At 43.6% G+C, this 14,832-nt stretch overlaps 1 protein-coding gene across 1 annotated transcript in view; it reads left to right on the top strand.

Moving 5' to 3' along the window:
- The window catches only part of VTA1 (vesicle trafficking 1), a 249,869-nt gene that overhangs the window by 155,842 nt on the left and 79,195 nt on the right, over positions 1 to 14,832 (top strand). Inside the window, exon 3 of the mRNA XM_044289753.1 lies at positions 6,004 to 6,131. Coding sequence (XP_044145688.1) covers positions 6,004 to 6,131 — 128 coding nt within the window. The remainder of the gene's footprint in view (positions 1 to 6,003; positions 6,132 to 14,832) is intronic.

Genomic DNA, 14,832 nt, shown 5'->3' with positions numbered 1-14,832 from the left:
ACGGATCCATGGATCGGATCCACAAAACGCATGCGGACGTCTGAATGGAGCCTTACAGGGGGGTTATCAATGACAGGGGGGTGATCAGGGAGTGTATATGGGTGATCACCCGCCTGTCATTGATCACCCCCTGTAAGGCTCCATTCAGACGTCCGCATGTGTTTTGCGGATCCGATCCATGTATCCATGGATCCGTAAAAATCATGCGGACGTCTGAATGGAGCCTTACAGGGAAGTGATCAATGACAGGGGGTGATCAGGGAGTGTATATGGGTGATCACCCGCCTGTCATTGATCACCCCCCTGTAAGGCTCCATTCAGACGTCCGTATGCTTTTTGCGGATCCGATCCATGTATCCGTGGATCCGTAAAAATCATACGGACGTCTGAACGGAGCCTGACAGGGGGGGTGATCAATGACAGGGCGGTGATCAATGACAGGGGGGTGATCAGGGAGTTTATATGGGGTGATCAGGGGTTTATAAGGGGTTAATAAGTGACGGGGGGGGGGGGGTGTAGTGTAGTGTTTGGTGCGACTGTACTGACCTACCTGAGTCCTCTGGTGGTCGATCCTAACAAAAGGGACCACCAGAGGACCAGGTAGGAGGTATATTAGACGCTGTTATGAAAACAGCGTCTAATATACCTGTTAGGGGTTAAAAAATTCGGATCTCCAGCCTGCCAGCGAGCGATCGCCGCTGGCATGCTGGAGAGCCACTCGCTTACCTTCCGTTCCTGTGAGCGCGCGCGCCTGTGTGCGCGCGTTCACAGGAAATCTCGGCTCACGCGAGATGACGCCAATCGGCGTAAGTGTGACCTGGCAGCGCCGCAGCATTGACGCCTTTCGGCGTTAGCGAGACGGGAGGAGGTTAAAGAGCTTCTATTTGAACAGGTTGTATATTTTGCTGAGCCACCCCATGAACCATATAACACATGGATGTCTTATAAAGAGGCCATACTGTGTGGATAGCTCGCTCTGTAGGAGCAAGTATTCATCGGGTGTTTACCTTTAAGTGAAAATCTCCAGCAGGCCAACTTGGCCATCCATCTGTGTGTTTTATAGAAAGAGGTGCCAAAGATTTTAATATAGTAAATGTCTAGTCTGCAAGATGAATTTTTGCTCATGTAAACTCACTAGAAAAACATGAGCCATCCATTACTCAAAGCCCCCTTTTAAAGTCTCTTGGCAGCCTAAAAACTGAAGGCCAGTGTGATGTGCGATAATCCTGTTTTTTTGTTTTCTGCGAAATAACTGGAGATTTCCTCAGTGGTGAACAGTAAGTCCATTTATGACAGTCCACCTGTGCTGCTGTTATTTGCCTTTTTTTATTTTATTTTAGTAGGAAATCCGAGGCCTCTTGTATTCTGAGACCACATCTTTTAAAAGAAGCCTTTCAATTACTGAAACAGCAGTCTGCTTAATCCTTGAGTTACTAAACCGGTCAGGGCAGTTCACCCATTTTCATCCTAAAGAACAAAGGACATATGGGGAAAAGCTTCTGTTTAACGCTGAGGATCACATGATGCTATCATTGTCACTAAATTGTGAATGTGAAACAGTACGTGTTACTCACCTAAAGCAATACAAGTGTATGAAAGTGCTGTGCAGCCTGTTAGCTACGCCATATGCTTGCTGGATACTTGTTTTAGGTTCAGAAGACTTGATTATACACCATAATTTCATTTTTCAATGGCTTTTGTTGTATTGTGTCAATCTAAATTTTGCTGCAGCTGTGTATTTAACACCTGAAATGCCAAGTTAGAGTGTCAATTTATTTTATAAACAAATATTGAATATTAGAAACTTTGTAATATACCGTATCTTATCAGAGAAAGAGGCTTCCTTCTTCTCTTAGGCTCCACTCCTGCTCCCCCTCCTCTTTCAATTTACTGCTCAAATCTGAAGTGTCTATCCCTGCATCACAGGTCATTGTGCTCAGTGGTGCATTGGGATTTCATTAGCTATTCCAAATATTTGAAAGTTCAAATGTGTCTTGTACTAGTAAGTAGAGATGAGCGAACTTCTGTTTTAAGTTCGGCGTCTAAAGTTCGGGTTAGGATTAGCGGAGAATCCCGATCTGGAACCGGATATGGATTCCGACTTCCGTTGTGGTCCGTGGTAGCGGAATCAATAATGGCCGATTATTGATTCCGCTACCACGGACCACAACGGAAGTCGGAATCCATATCCAGTTCCAGATCGGGATTCTCCGCTAATCCTAACCCGAACTTTAGACGCCGAACTTAAAACAGAAGTTCGCTCATCTCTACTAGTAAGTGCCTACATTGGTCATCTATTCAGTCTGTATTTAGAATAAAAAAAATATTTGACCTCCTAGTTTGATGGTTTTCAGGTAAAAAATGTTTGACATGTTAGAGCAAGCTAAAATTAATTATAGACAGCAATTTTTTTTATAGTTATGCCATAAAAGGAGGGCTCTGTTCACATTGGGTAAAAGGGAACTTGTCACGTTGAATATGTTGTCGGAACTGCAGGCAGCTTGATGTAGTGCAGAAGCTGAGCAGATTATATATTATTTTGTAGAAAGATTCAGTATAACTCTTTCTCAATTTGAGCTTTGAAGTCAAGGAGGTGGTCTTGTTATTAATTGACAGCCTTCCCTTTATGGCTGTGTATTCAGAGATAGCTGTCAATCACTGATAGGACCGCCTCCTTGACTACAAACTAGATTAAAAAACAGGTTTTAGAGAATCTTTTCCCATAAAACTATCTATCAATCTGTTGAGGTCCTCCTGCTCTATAACATACTACCTGTGGATTATTTAGCATTTTCATGGTGACAGACTCCCTTTAATTCTTTCCCTTTTGTTTTACTCCAATTTAGATGTCTTTGTCAGTGGTAGTATTTTGTATCATATTTAATTTATTGATTAAAAGGATTGTCTGAGCTGAATAAAAAGAGGGACATCAGAAATAAATATAAAAAATATAAAAATTCTACTGTCCTGCAGTGCTGATATCATTGGCTACAGCGGTTAGGTTCCATGCACAACAGTGATCATTTTGTGTATTATTTATTTATTTTTACATAGAAAGTAATTTTTTATGTGGAAAGGCTGGGGAGTTGCCATCTGACTGATTGCTGGTATAATACTCTGCAGTAATTCTGAATTGAAGTGTATTATGCCTGTTGGTGTTAAACTGACCTATTAGGCCTTTAGATGTCAGGCCTAGAGACCATTGTTAGGACGTTGGCAACCATAACAATGTAACCAAATAACATCCTGAAATCGTATTAAGAGTGGACTTAGGGGACCCTCAGTAACTATCACAAACCACTTAGATGTCGCAGCAGCTAATGTCCGCGCCATCTAAGGGGTAAATGGCTGGGGTCATTTCTGACCATTGAAGTGGGAGCTCGGCTGTAACTTACAACATCAAGTGAATTGGACTAAAACTTTGCATTTGAGTGAATAAAGAGTCCACTTAATTTTCGCCCACCTTGTTTGGGGTGCTGCCGTTTCTTTATTTTTCTTCATGAATATACAGTATTTATAGCACGTTAATTTTTTGCTATTGTGGTAAAAGTTTCTTTGCTACAGCATGTTAAGTCCCATCAGTGCCTTGTCACAAGGCCTCCGGCTGCCATTCAAGGGGTTCTCCGCGAATGAAGAAAATTAAAATACTTAAATAATACTTTATTATAAATATTTTCCCTAATACCTTTCATTAGTTATATTGGCTTGTTTTGTCTAAGGAGCAATCATTAGGAAAAATAAAATGGCTGCCGTTCTATTAGTACACACAAAACTTGTCCTAATCACACAGCCAGACAAGTTACTTCGCAGCACTGAGCTAAAAAGCTGCCTCCTCTCTGCTCTGCTTGTCAAGGGTTATGATCCTTAACCCCTTCCCGACCGCAATCTGTATATATACGTGATAGCTGCACATACCCTAATACCTTTCATTAGTTATATTGGCTTGTTTTGTCTAAGGAGCAATCATTAGGAAAAATAAAATGGCTGCCGTTCTATTAGTACACACAAAACCTGTCCTAATCACACAGCCGGACAAGTTACTTCGCAGCACTGAGCTAAAAAGCTGCCTCCTCTCTGCTCTGCTTGTCAAGGGTTATGATCCTTAACCCCTTCCCGACCGCAATCTGTATATATACGTGATAGCTGCACATACCCTGTGCAGCTACCACGTACATATACATTCTGGCAGCTCTTTAATCCAAGCGCTGCAAAGGACCCCCCCCCCCCCCGATATGTGCAGTCCGCCCCCCATCTGTGCCCCCTCCATCTGTTCGGCATCTTGTGTCCACAGTGCCCCCTCCATCTGTGCCCCATCTTGTGTCCTCCAGTGCCCCCTCCTGCTTGCCGTGACAATTTCCATCCCCCCCTTCCAGCGCTGCCCCACGCTCGGTCTGCCCCCCTGCTGTGCTTGATGGCGGCGGCTCCATTCCTGAGCCGCCGCCATCATCAGGGTGTCAACTCTATGCTGACACTCTGCTGTAACCCCATAGATGCCGTGGGAGCGGCATCCATGGGGTTAATAGAGGGAGGGGCTCCCGCTCTCCACCATCGGAGCTGCTGCGCTGTTATGGCAGCCCCGATGGTTGCCCTGGAAACCGGACGCTTTGCAAAAGCGTCCGCTGTTGCCACCTACAGGGCATCTGAATGTATTACACTTTGCAATGCAAGAGCATTGCAAAGTATAGTACAGCCATCAGCCCCACTGGCTCTTCATGATCCAAGAGGGACTTGATAAAAAAAAAAATGTGAAAAAATAAATAAAAGTAAAAATAAAAATGTAAAATAAAAAATTGCCTTTTCCTATAAAAAAATAAAAAAACTACACATATTAGGTATCACCGCGTCCGTAACGACAGTCTCTATAAAGATATCACATGATAGACCCCTTCCAATAAAAACTGTGTAAAAAAAGCCATTTTTGTCACCTTACATCACAAAAAGTGCAACAGCAAGCAATCAAAAAGGCGTATGACCCCCAAAATAGTACCAATCGTCCCGCAAAAAATGATACCCTATTTAAGACAATCGCCCAAAAAATAAAAAAAAGCTATGGCTCTCAGACTATAGAGACACTAAAACATCATTTTTTTGGTTTCAGAAATGCTATTATTGTGTAAAACTTAAATAAGAAAAAGTATACATATTAGGTATTGCCACGTCCGTAACGATCTTCTCTATAAAACTGACCTAACTCTTTAGATGAACGCTGTAAAAATAAATAAATGAAAACTGTTCCAAAACAGCCAATTTTTGGGTCACCTTGCCCCATAAAGTGTAATAATGAATGATCAAAAAAATCCTATGTACCCAAAAATGGTACCAATAAAAACCTCAACACTTTCTGCAAAAAACAAGCCCCTGCACAAGACGATCGTTAGAAAAATAAAAAACATATGGCGTTCAGAAAACCAATCCAGCACAATCTGCCTTCCAAAAACCGTATGGCATTCCTTTCCTTCTGCGCCCTGCCGTGTGCCCGTACAGCAGTTTACGACCACATGTGGGGTGTTTATGTAAACCGCAGAATCAGGGTAATAAATATTGAGTTTTGTTTGGCTGTTAACCCTCAATGTGTTAAAGAAATTTTCTTAAAAATTGTAAGAATTGCTTCTAAACTTCTAAGCCTTCTAACGTCCTAAAAAAATAAAATGACATTTCCAAAATGATGCCAACATACAGATACAAATGTATTTGGGAGTATATTTATATAATAAAGTAATATTTAAGTATTTTCATTTTCTTAATTCACGGAGAAACCCTTTAAGTCCGGCCACTTGGGAACAATGCTTAGCCCCATCTCACTGTGGAAATTATGGGACGACCCCTTCAAAAACATGTTTCACATGCTCTGCTACAGCATACAGTTTATAGGCATATGTGAAAAAAAATTTAGGAAGTGGCCAACCCCTTGGAATAAGTTTTACTGTGTACTATTACATTGCATTTCTTTTTTGTTGATTAGAACATTAAGATGGTACCAATAAAATGATATTGTTTCTACAGCAAAAGAAGCAGCTTGGCGACTGTGACTCCATTACTCAGGAAATTGTTGGCAGTGCCCATGTGGAGAATTATGCCCTGAAAATGTTCCTGTATGCAGACAATGAGGACAGAGCGGGGAGCTTTCACAAGTAAGTAACTGCAGATAATATCCTCATTGTTCCAGGACAAAACTCCATTATTTTTATATTCTACCTACGCATTAAATATTTCTTGCCTTATTACTCTTGTAATCTCTTTTATATTATATTGATGAAACCTAAGTAAACATTTGATATTTCAGCATTCTCTGGATTTATCTGACAGATTATTGGATTTAAGAGTGCAGAGTGACTGGTGTACAGGTATTGCACGCTGCCAGTTACAGGCTCTTCTCATTCGGGGACGAGCAGGACGTTTAAGGGTGGAGTACTTACTGATTTGTTTAGTGCTTACTTGTACTTTTACATCCATCTGTACATGAAATAATGTGCTTTTGATTCTTCTTCATGGCTCATCATTTGGGTTGTCACTGGTGTCCTGTGGCCAACTTTACATGACAGATGCACTTTAAAAGCTCAGGATTGTGTCTTCAGAGAGTAGCAGCTTCATCCATCCTACTGAATTAGATTACTTGGCGGCAAAATAGGAAGATAGCCTATCAACAGCTTGAGTCTAATCAGCATCAGCGGGAGCCCTTTCTCTAACATTTATCTCCACTGCTTCTGAGCAAAGCCATCCACTTAAGCAGCACCCCAAACTCCATTTCAACAGGACTGTGCAGCAGGTGCTGTCAGTCCTTTCCAGTTTTAATTATTTGCTTCATCCATACCACTTTCTAGTAAAGCAGAAAGAGAAGCTATAGAGAGAATCTGCCCTGCACTCCAGAAAAAGTCCCAAAATAGTGCTTTCAGACTCTTTGGGCTTACTTGCACCCACATTTTGAGACATTTTGCGTTTTCACTGCACTTTTGAAAGAATCAACCTCAACTTTTTTTAAATTGCCCCCAAAATTCTCAATCTTGGGCCAGAGAATGGATTATAGTATGTGGAGTAACATCCCTGGCAGAAATGTTAGACTTGGGCCTCATGCACACGACAGTATTTTTTCACTGTCCGCCAAACGGGGTTCCGTTGGTCCGTGATCCGTGACCGTTTTTTCGTCCGTGGGTCTTCCTTGATTTTTGGAGGATCCACGGACATGAAAAAAAAGTCGTTTTGGTGTCCGCCTGGCCGTGCGGAGCCAAACGGATCCGTCCTGAATTACAATGCAAGTCAATGGGGACGGATCCGTTTGACGTTCACACAATATGGTGCAATTGCAAACGGATCCGTCCCCATTGACTTTCAATGTAAAGTCTGGAGTCCCTTTTATACCATCGGATCGGAGTACTGGCCACCAATGAAATTTAAACTGGGGAGGGAGGGGGGTCTGCCCCCTGCTGCCTGGCAGCCCCGGATCTGTTACAGGGGGCTATGATACGCACAATTAACCCCTTCAGGTGCAGCATCTGAGGGGTTAATTGTACGGATCACAGCCCCCTGTAAGAGATCGGGTGCTGCCAGGCAGCAGGGGGCAGTCATGTACACAGTTCGTTGTATATTCTAACTAGAAGCGTCCCCATCACCATGGGAACGCCTCTGTGTTAGAATATACTGTCGGATATGAGTTTTCACGAAGTGAAAACTCAGCTCTGAAAAAGCTTTTGTGCAGACGGATCTTCGGATCCGTCTGTATGAAAGTAACCTACGGCCACGGATCACGGACACGGATGCCAATCTTGTGTTCTTTCACGGACCCAATGACTTGAATGGGTCCGTGAACCGTTGTCCGTCAAAAAAATAGGACAGCTCATATTTTTTTGACGGACAGGATACACGGATCACGGTCTCGGCTGCAAAACGGTGCATTTTCCGATTTTTCCACTGACCCATTGAAAGTCAATGGGTCCGCGAAAAAAAACTGAAAACGGCACAATGGCCACGGATGCACACAACGGTCGTGTGCATGAGGCCTTAAAGTGGAATTGTACTTTGGGAAGATTTTTAAATGTCATAGCGACATATCAAAAGTTTTGATCGATGTGGGTCTGAGCGGTTAGACCCCACCAGGACGAGGAGAGAGAAGTGCTCGCATAGCATGCTGTGTCTCCTCACTGCAAGAGACGGAAGTGAGATGGACTTAATTGAAAAGTCTATGGGCATGTCTCGATTCCATGAGGAGAGAGATCATGTTATGTGAGCGTTTCCTCTTTCCTTGTTCTACCGATCGGCAGGGAGTCTCAGCGCTCAGAATGCCAATGTTCAAAACTAAGTTTTCCCAGAGTACACTGCCATTTCAAATCTATCAAGCATCCTGAGATATTTGATACATTTTGCCCAAATAATAGCACTGTAGACTCCTGCAAAACTGACATAAAAAATTCCCCCTATGTGCTCAAGTGCTGAATACACACCAACTCTGTGAAATTTCAGTAAACAGTGTACTGTATTTCCCTCACCATAAGGTGCACTTAGGTTTTAAAGGAGGTGAATAAGAAACAAATATTTTTCATCAGACCTCAGATCACACTCCCAATCTTCATTAGATCTCAGATTATACCCTCAAATCAGACCCCCATTTCTTATCAAAACTCAGATCAGACCCCCACGAGAGCACAGATCAGATCCTTATCACGTACCTCTCCTTCTCCGGATAGCTCCGCCACTCACAGATCCAGCAGGCTCTTCCTATACTCAGTGCTCCCTTGTCGTCTTCTGCCGGTGCCCCACGCTGTGACCCGACATCACACAGCATCAGATCATAGTGCGTGCGTACACATGTCAGGTCACAGCACGCAGCGCCGGCAAAAGAATACCAGCAAGCTGTGAGTACAGCCAGCACAAGGAGTGATGTATTCACCTCTCCCTGGTCCTACTGTGTACTAGTGAGCGCCTCCATTATGGAAGTCCTATGTTAAAGGGGTTATCCGAGCCTGGAAATGCCCCCCTATATGTCCGGGCCCCGCATACTGATTCTACTTACCTGGCTACCCTCTCTCTTCACCGCTCCTGGTCACCGCACGGCCACCACTCCTTCTCCCCATGCGCGGATGAAAACATCCGGTGGTGGGAGTGTGTGTGTGTGGGGGACAGCCCCCCTCCCCCGACACTGGATGTTTTCTTCCGCGCATGGGGAAAAGCAGCAGGGACCAGGAGCGGCATGGGTAGCCAGGTAAGTAGAATCGGTGTGAGTGGCCCAGGCATATGGGGAGGGTGGGGGGGGGCACTTCCAGGCTCAGAAAACCCCTTTAATTTAAAGAGGACATGTCACCACAAAGTGCAATGCAATCTGAAAGCACCATGTTAGTCATGGATCAGCAAAAACGCGTCCGTCATGATAATGCAACAATCTGCATCCGTTATAAACGGATCCGGTTGTATTATCTTTAAAATAGCCTTGACGGACCCGTCATGAACTCCATTTAAAGTCAGTGGGGGACAGATCCATTTTTTATTGTGTCAGAGAAAACTGATTCATCCCCATTGACTTACATTGTGTGTAATGATGGATCAGTCTTGCTCCGCAACACATCGCGTACAGAATTCTGGTACATTCTGTTTCATTCAGTTCAGTTTTGTCCCCATTGACAATGAATGGGGACAAAACGGGAAGCCTTCCCCCCCCCCCCCCCCCCCCCCCCCCGCTATTGCGATCTTATGATGGATCTCAATAGCAGAAAGGGAAAGTGCAAGTGTGAGTGTAGCCTTAGAGACGTTTTCAGATTGCACTGCATTTTCTGGTGACAGGTTCTCTATAAAGAACTATTGCAGGACGTCCCTAATGCTACCTATACAGTTACAACAGCTATTGACCCAATCCTCAGCTTCTGCTGTCAGAGGAGGGGTGGGGTGGGACATCCCATACACATTAGATAGTCTGCCTCTCCTGCTGAAATCTGTGCTTTCAACCCACATACATCTAATGTGTATGAGCCATAGAATCCACATTACGTACTGATGGTAAACACGTAGTTCCATACAGTGCTGCACACTCTTATTCTAGCACTGTTCACATACATATGCATTCATATACAAGCAAAGTAATAGAATAGAGGGATATTTAGGGTCTTGAGATAGTTGAGAGAGAGATTTTGGCAGCATCTTTAAGGGGTAGTCCAGTTCTAAGCAATTCCCACCCATTCACTGGATACCTGACAACTGCTCAATGAGTGGGGGATGCAACTACTAGAATCCCCACGGATAGCTAGAATGGGGGGACTTGCTTTCTCTGTTTGATTGGAGAGGCAGTCAAACGTTCTTTGTAAAAGTCTACCTTTTTTTTTTGTCCATCCCTCCTAAATATCCTAACCTCCTCACAAAGCTTCTGTCTGTTACTCTTTATTACTCCCTTGAGCGTTGGCTATTTTGTGTCATGGTTTGTGGTCTCGCATGGCATAATAATGTCTCCGCCTGTAAGCACCACTCTTTCATAAGATCATGTTTACAGGTCACACATCTGGAACTGCTGACTGAAGTAGGGAAGGAAATGGAGTAGAAAGTCAATTCTGTATAAATAGTCACCTATTAACACCCATGTGGTCTCCTGTTTTAGCTGTCGACATTCTCAATTTCTCATAAATCTAAGCAGATAACGCTAAAGTACAAAATGAACCTAAAACAAACGTCTGGGTTTTTGGTTTCCTGCCCATCCCATTTTCCTACCTGCCCTTTACAAGGTTTTCAACGTATGTAGACTGACTGAGCGGTTATTCATTTTGGTTGGAAGTCGGCACATTTTCTGCCATTAATGTAGAGCATATTGAAGGTCCTGAGTTTGCTCTCTCCCTGATTCCTGCTGTTTGCTTACCTAGTCCTTAGAGCAACATGACTATAGAAAATGTTACTGTAACAGGGCTCAGTAAGATAATCATGCTGGGTGGTCATAGAATAATTATTATTGAGAATTTTGCCTTAATGTTTTATCATGTTATGTGACTGTGGCCAAAGTGACTATATAGATGCTATACAACCAGGGGTTTTATAGGCCTTAATTTTTGATGACCTATCCTTAGGATACGTCATCCATATCAGATTGGTGGGGGTCCAACTACTGACAATCATTTGTTCTCACCAGTTGTGCTAGGCATTAGAATTACTCCATACACTGTGTAGGGGTTGTGCCTGGTTACTGCAGGGCCGCACCCAATCCCTTGGAGTTGTGTAGTTCAGTTGTCCGATTTTGGTAGGAGCGGAGCGTGAATGCAATGATAGCAATGGTGATGCCCTCATAGCAACAAATACCTAGTTTGCATATTGGGAAAAAGTATCATAACTTGGGAATGGAGTCTCAGATCAACAAAAGAAAAACAGCATTTTAATCAGGTGAGCTACAGATATGTGTCTGCAAACCTGTTGGACAGGGAGTTAACGGATGACAGACACCCTTTAACCACTTCAACCCCGCTAGCTGAAACCCCCTTAATGACCAGGCCACTTTTTACACTTTTTCTTCTCACTAATAGAGCTTTCATTTGGTGGTATTTCATTGCTGCTGACATTTTTACTTTTTTTGTTATTAATCGAAATTTAACAATTTTTTTGCAAAAAAATGACATTTTTCACTTTCAGTTGTAAAATTTTGCAAAAAAAAACAACAACATCCATATATAAATTTTTCGCTAAATTTATTGTTCTACATGTCTTTGGTAAAAAAAAATGTTTGGGTAAAAAAAATGGTTTGGGTAAAAGTTATAGCATTTACAAACTATGGTACAAAAATGTGAATTTCTGCTTTTTGAAGCAGCTCTGACTTTCTGAGCACCTGTCATGTTTCCTGAGGTTCTACAATGCCCAGACAGTAGAAAACCCCCACAAATGACCCCATTTCGGAAAGTAGACACCCTAAGGTATTCGCTGATGGGCATAGTGAGTTCATAGAACTTTTTATTTTTTGTCACAAGTTAGCGGAAAATGATGATTTTTTTTTTTCTTACAAAGTCTCATATTCCACTAACTTGTGACAAAAAATAAAAACTTCCATGAACTCACTATGCCTATCACAAAATACCTTGGGGTGTCTTCTTTCCAAAATTGGGTCACTTGTGGGGTAGTTATACTGCCCTGGCATTCTAGGGGCCCAGATGTGTGAGAAGAAGTTTGCAATCAAAATCTGTAAAAAATGACCGGTGAAATCCGAAAGGTGCACTTTGGAATGTGTGCCCCTTTGCCCACCTAGGCTGCAAAAAATTGTCACACATCTGGCATCGCCGTACTCGGGAGAAGTTGGGGAATGTGTTTTGGGGTGCCATTTTACAGATACCCATGCTGGGTGAGAGAAATATCTCGGCAAAAGACAACTTTTCCCATTTTTTTATACAAAGTTCGCATTTGACTAAGATATTTATCTCACCCAGCATGGGTATATGTAAAATGACATCCCAAAACACATTCCCCAACTTCTCCTGAGTACGGCGATGCCACATGTGTGACACTTTTTTGCAGACTAGATGCGCAAAGCGGCCCAAATTCCTTTTAGGAGGGCATTTTTAGACATTTGGATCCCAGACTTCTTCTCACGCTTTAGGGCCCCTAAAAAGCCAGGGCAGTATAAATACCCCACATGTGACCCCACTTTGGAAAGAAGACACCCCAAGGTATTCAATGAGGGGCATGGCGAGTTCATAGAATTTTTTTTTTTTGGGCATTAGTTAGCGGAAATTGATTTTTTTTTATTTATTTTTTTCTCACAAAGTCTCACTTTCCGCTAACTTGGGACAAAAATTTCAATCTTTCATGGACTCAATATGCCCCTCACGGAATACCTTGGGGTGTCTTCTTTCCGAAATGGGGTCACATGTGGGGTATTTATACTGCCCTGGCATTTTAGGGGCCCTAAAGCGTGAGAAGAAGTCTGGAATATAAATGTCTAAAAAAATTTACGCATTTGGATACCGTGAGGGGTATGGTGAGTTCATGTGAGATTTTATTTTTTGACACAAGTTAGTGGAATATGAGACTTTGTAAGAAAAAACAAACAAACAAAAAGAAAAACTATTTCCGCTAACTTGGGCCAAAAAAATGTCTGAATGGAGCCTTACAGGGGGTGATCAATGACAGGGGGGTGATCACCCATATAGACTCCCTGATCACCCCCCTGTCATTGATCACCCCCCCCCCTGTAAGGCTCCATTCAGATGTCCGTATGATTTTTACAGCTCCACGGATACATGGATCGGATCCGCAAAACACATACGGACGTCTGAATGGAGCCTTACAGGGGGTGATCAATGACAGGGGGGTGATCAGAGAGTCTATATGGGTGATCACCCCCCTATCATTGATCACCCGCCTGTAAGGCTCCATTCAGACGTCCGTATGTGTTTTGCGGATCCGATCCATGTATCCGTGGATCTGTAAAAATCATAAGGACGTCTGAATGGAGCCTTACAGGGGGGTGATCAATGACAGGGAAGTGATCAGGAAGTCTATATGCGTGATCACCCCCTTGTCATTGATCACCCCCCTGTAAGGCTCCATTCAGACGTCCGTATGTGTTTTGCGGATCCGATCCATGTATCCGTGGATCCGTAAAAATCATACGGACGTCTGAATGGAGCCTTACAGGGGGGTGATCAGGAAGTCTATATGGGTGATCACCCCCTTGTCATTGATCACCCGCCTGTAAGGCTCCATTCAGACGTCCATATGCGTTTTGCGGATCCGATCCATGTATCCGTGGATCCGTAAAAATCATACGGACGTCTGAATGGAGCCTTACAGGGGGGTGATCAATGACAGGGGGGTGATCAGGGAGTCTGTATGGGGTGATCAGGGGTTCATAAAGGGTTAATAAGTGACAGGGGGGGTGCAGTGTAGTGTAGTGGTGTTTGGTGCTACTTTACTGAGCTGCCTGTGTCCTCTGGTGGTCGATCCAAGCAAAAGGGACCACCAGAGGACTAGGTAGCAGGTATATTAGACGCTGTTATCAAAACAGCGTCTAATATACCTGATAGGGGTTAAAAAAAATCACATCTCCAGCCTGCCAGCGAACGATCGCCGCTGGCAGGCTGGAGATCCACTCGCTTACCTTCCGTTCCTGCGAACGCGCGCGCTTTCACAGGAAATCTCGTCTATCGCGGGAGGACGCGTATATGCGTCCACCCAGAAGAGCAGGGCCGCCGCCAGGACGCAATCCTGCGTACGGTGGTTCTGTAGCGGTTAAGCTGAACAGCCTTAATAGGAGAATTTAAAGCTTCTTTAGTCCTTCTTGAGTTAGGCCTACACACAGACTTTTTTGTAGTCATTTTAAATATTAAAGGGGTTTTCTGGGACTTTTATATTGATAGTCTATCCTTAGAATAGGTCACCAATGTCAGATCAGCCGGAAAATGACGCCCCGGAAAAGCTACTTATTTAATCTGTTCTGCAGTAGCTCTAGGACCAGAAACAGGAATCTGAACTACATACTCTAAAGCCTCATACAGACATCTGTGGAACACAGTCTGTGAGATACCGGACTGGCATTGCAGGAGCGCATGTGGTCATAGCAACCAATGACGCCGTGTGCTCCTGCAATGCCAGTCCGGTATCTCACGGACCGTGTTCCACGGGCGTCTGCATGAGGCTTAACTCTGTCCACTTTTTTAGTGGAAGGTACTAGTTACTGCAGCACTGCAGTTATCCAAGTGATGTGTTCTTTTCAACATCAGCTGTAGCTCAAAATCTGGATACAAAAAGTATGTGTGTAGCCTCAGCCGCGAAAGGCTATGAAGGCGCTGCTACAGTAGGACAGAACTGTACATCAACTGATCTCCTCCAATAAGTGTTCCTGAGTGCCTTGTAGTAGCCCTGATTGAATGGAAGACTTGACAG

This window comes from Bufo gargarizans, chromosome 4 (genome assembly GCF_014858855.1).
Source record: "Bufo gargarizans isolate SCDJY-AF-19 chromosome 4, ASM1485885v1, whole genome shotgun sequence".
Classification (NCBI taxonomy): domain Eukaryota; kingdom Metazoa; phylum Chordata; class Amphibia; order Anura; family Bufonidae; genus Bufo; species Bufo gargarizans.
This window is presented reverse-complemented; position numbering and strand designations above follow the sequence as displayed.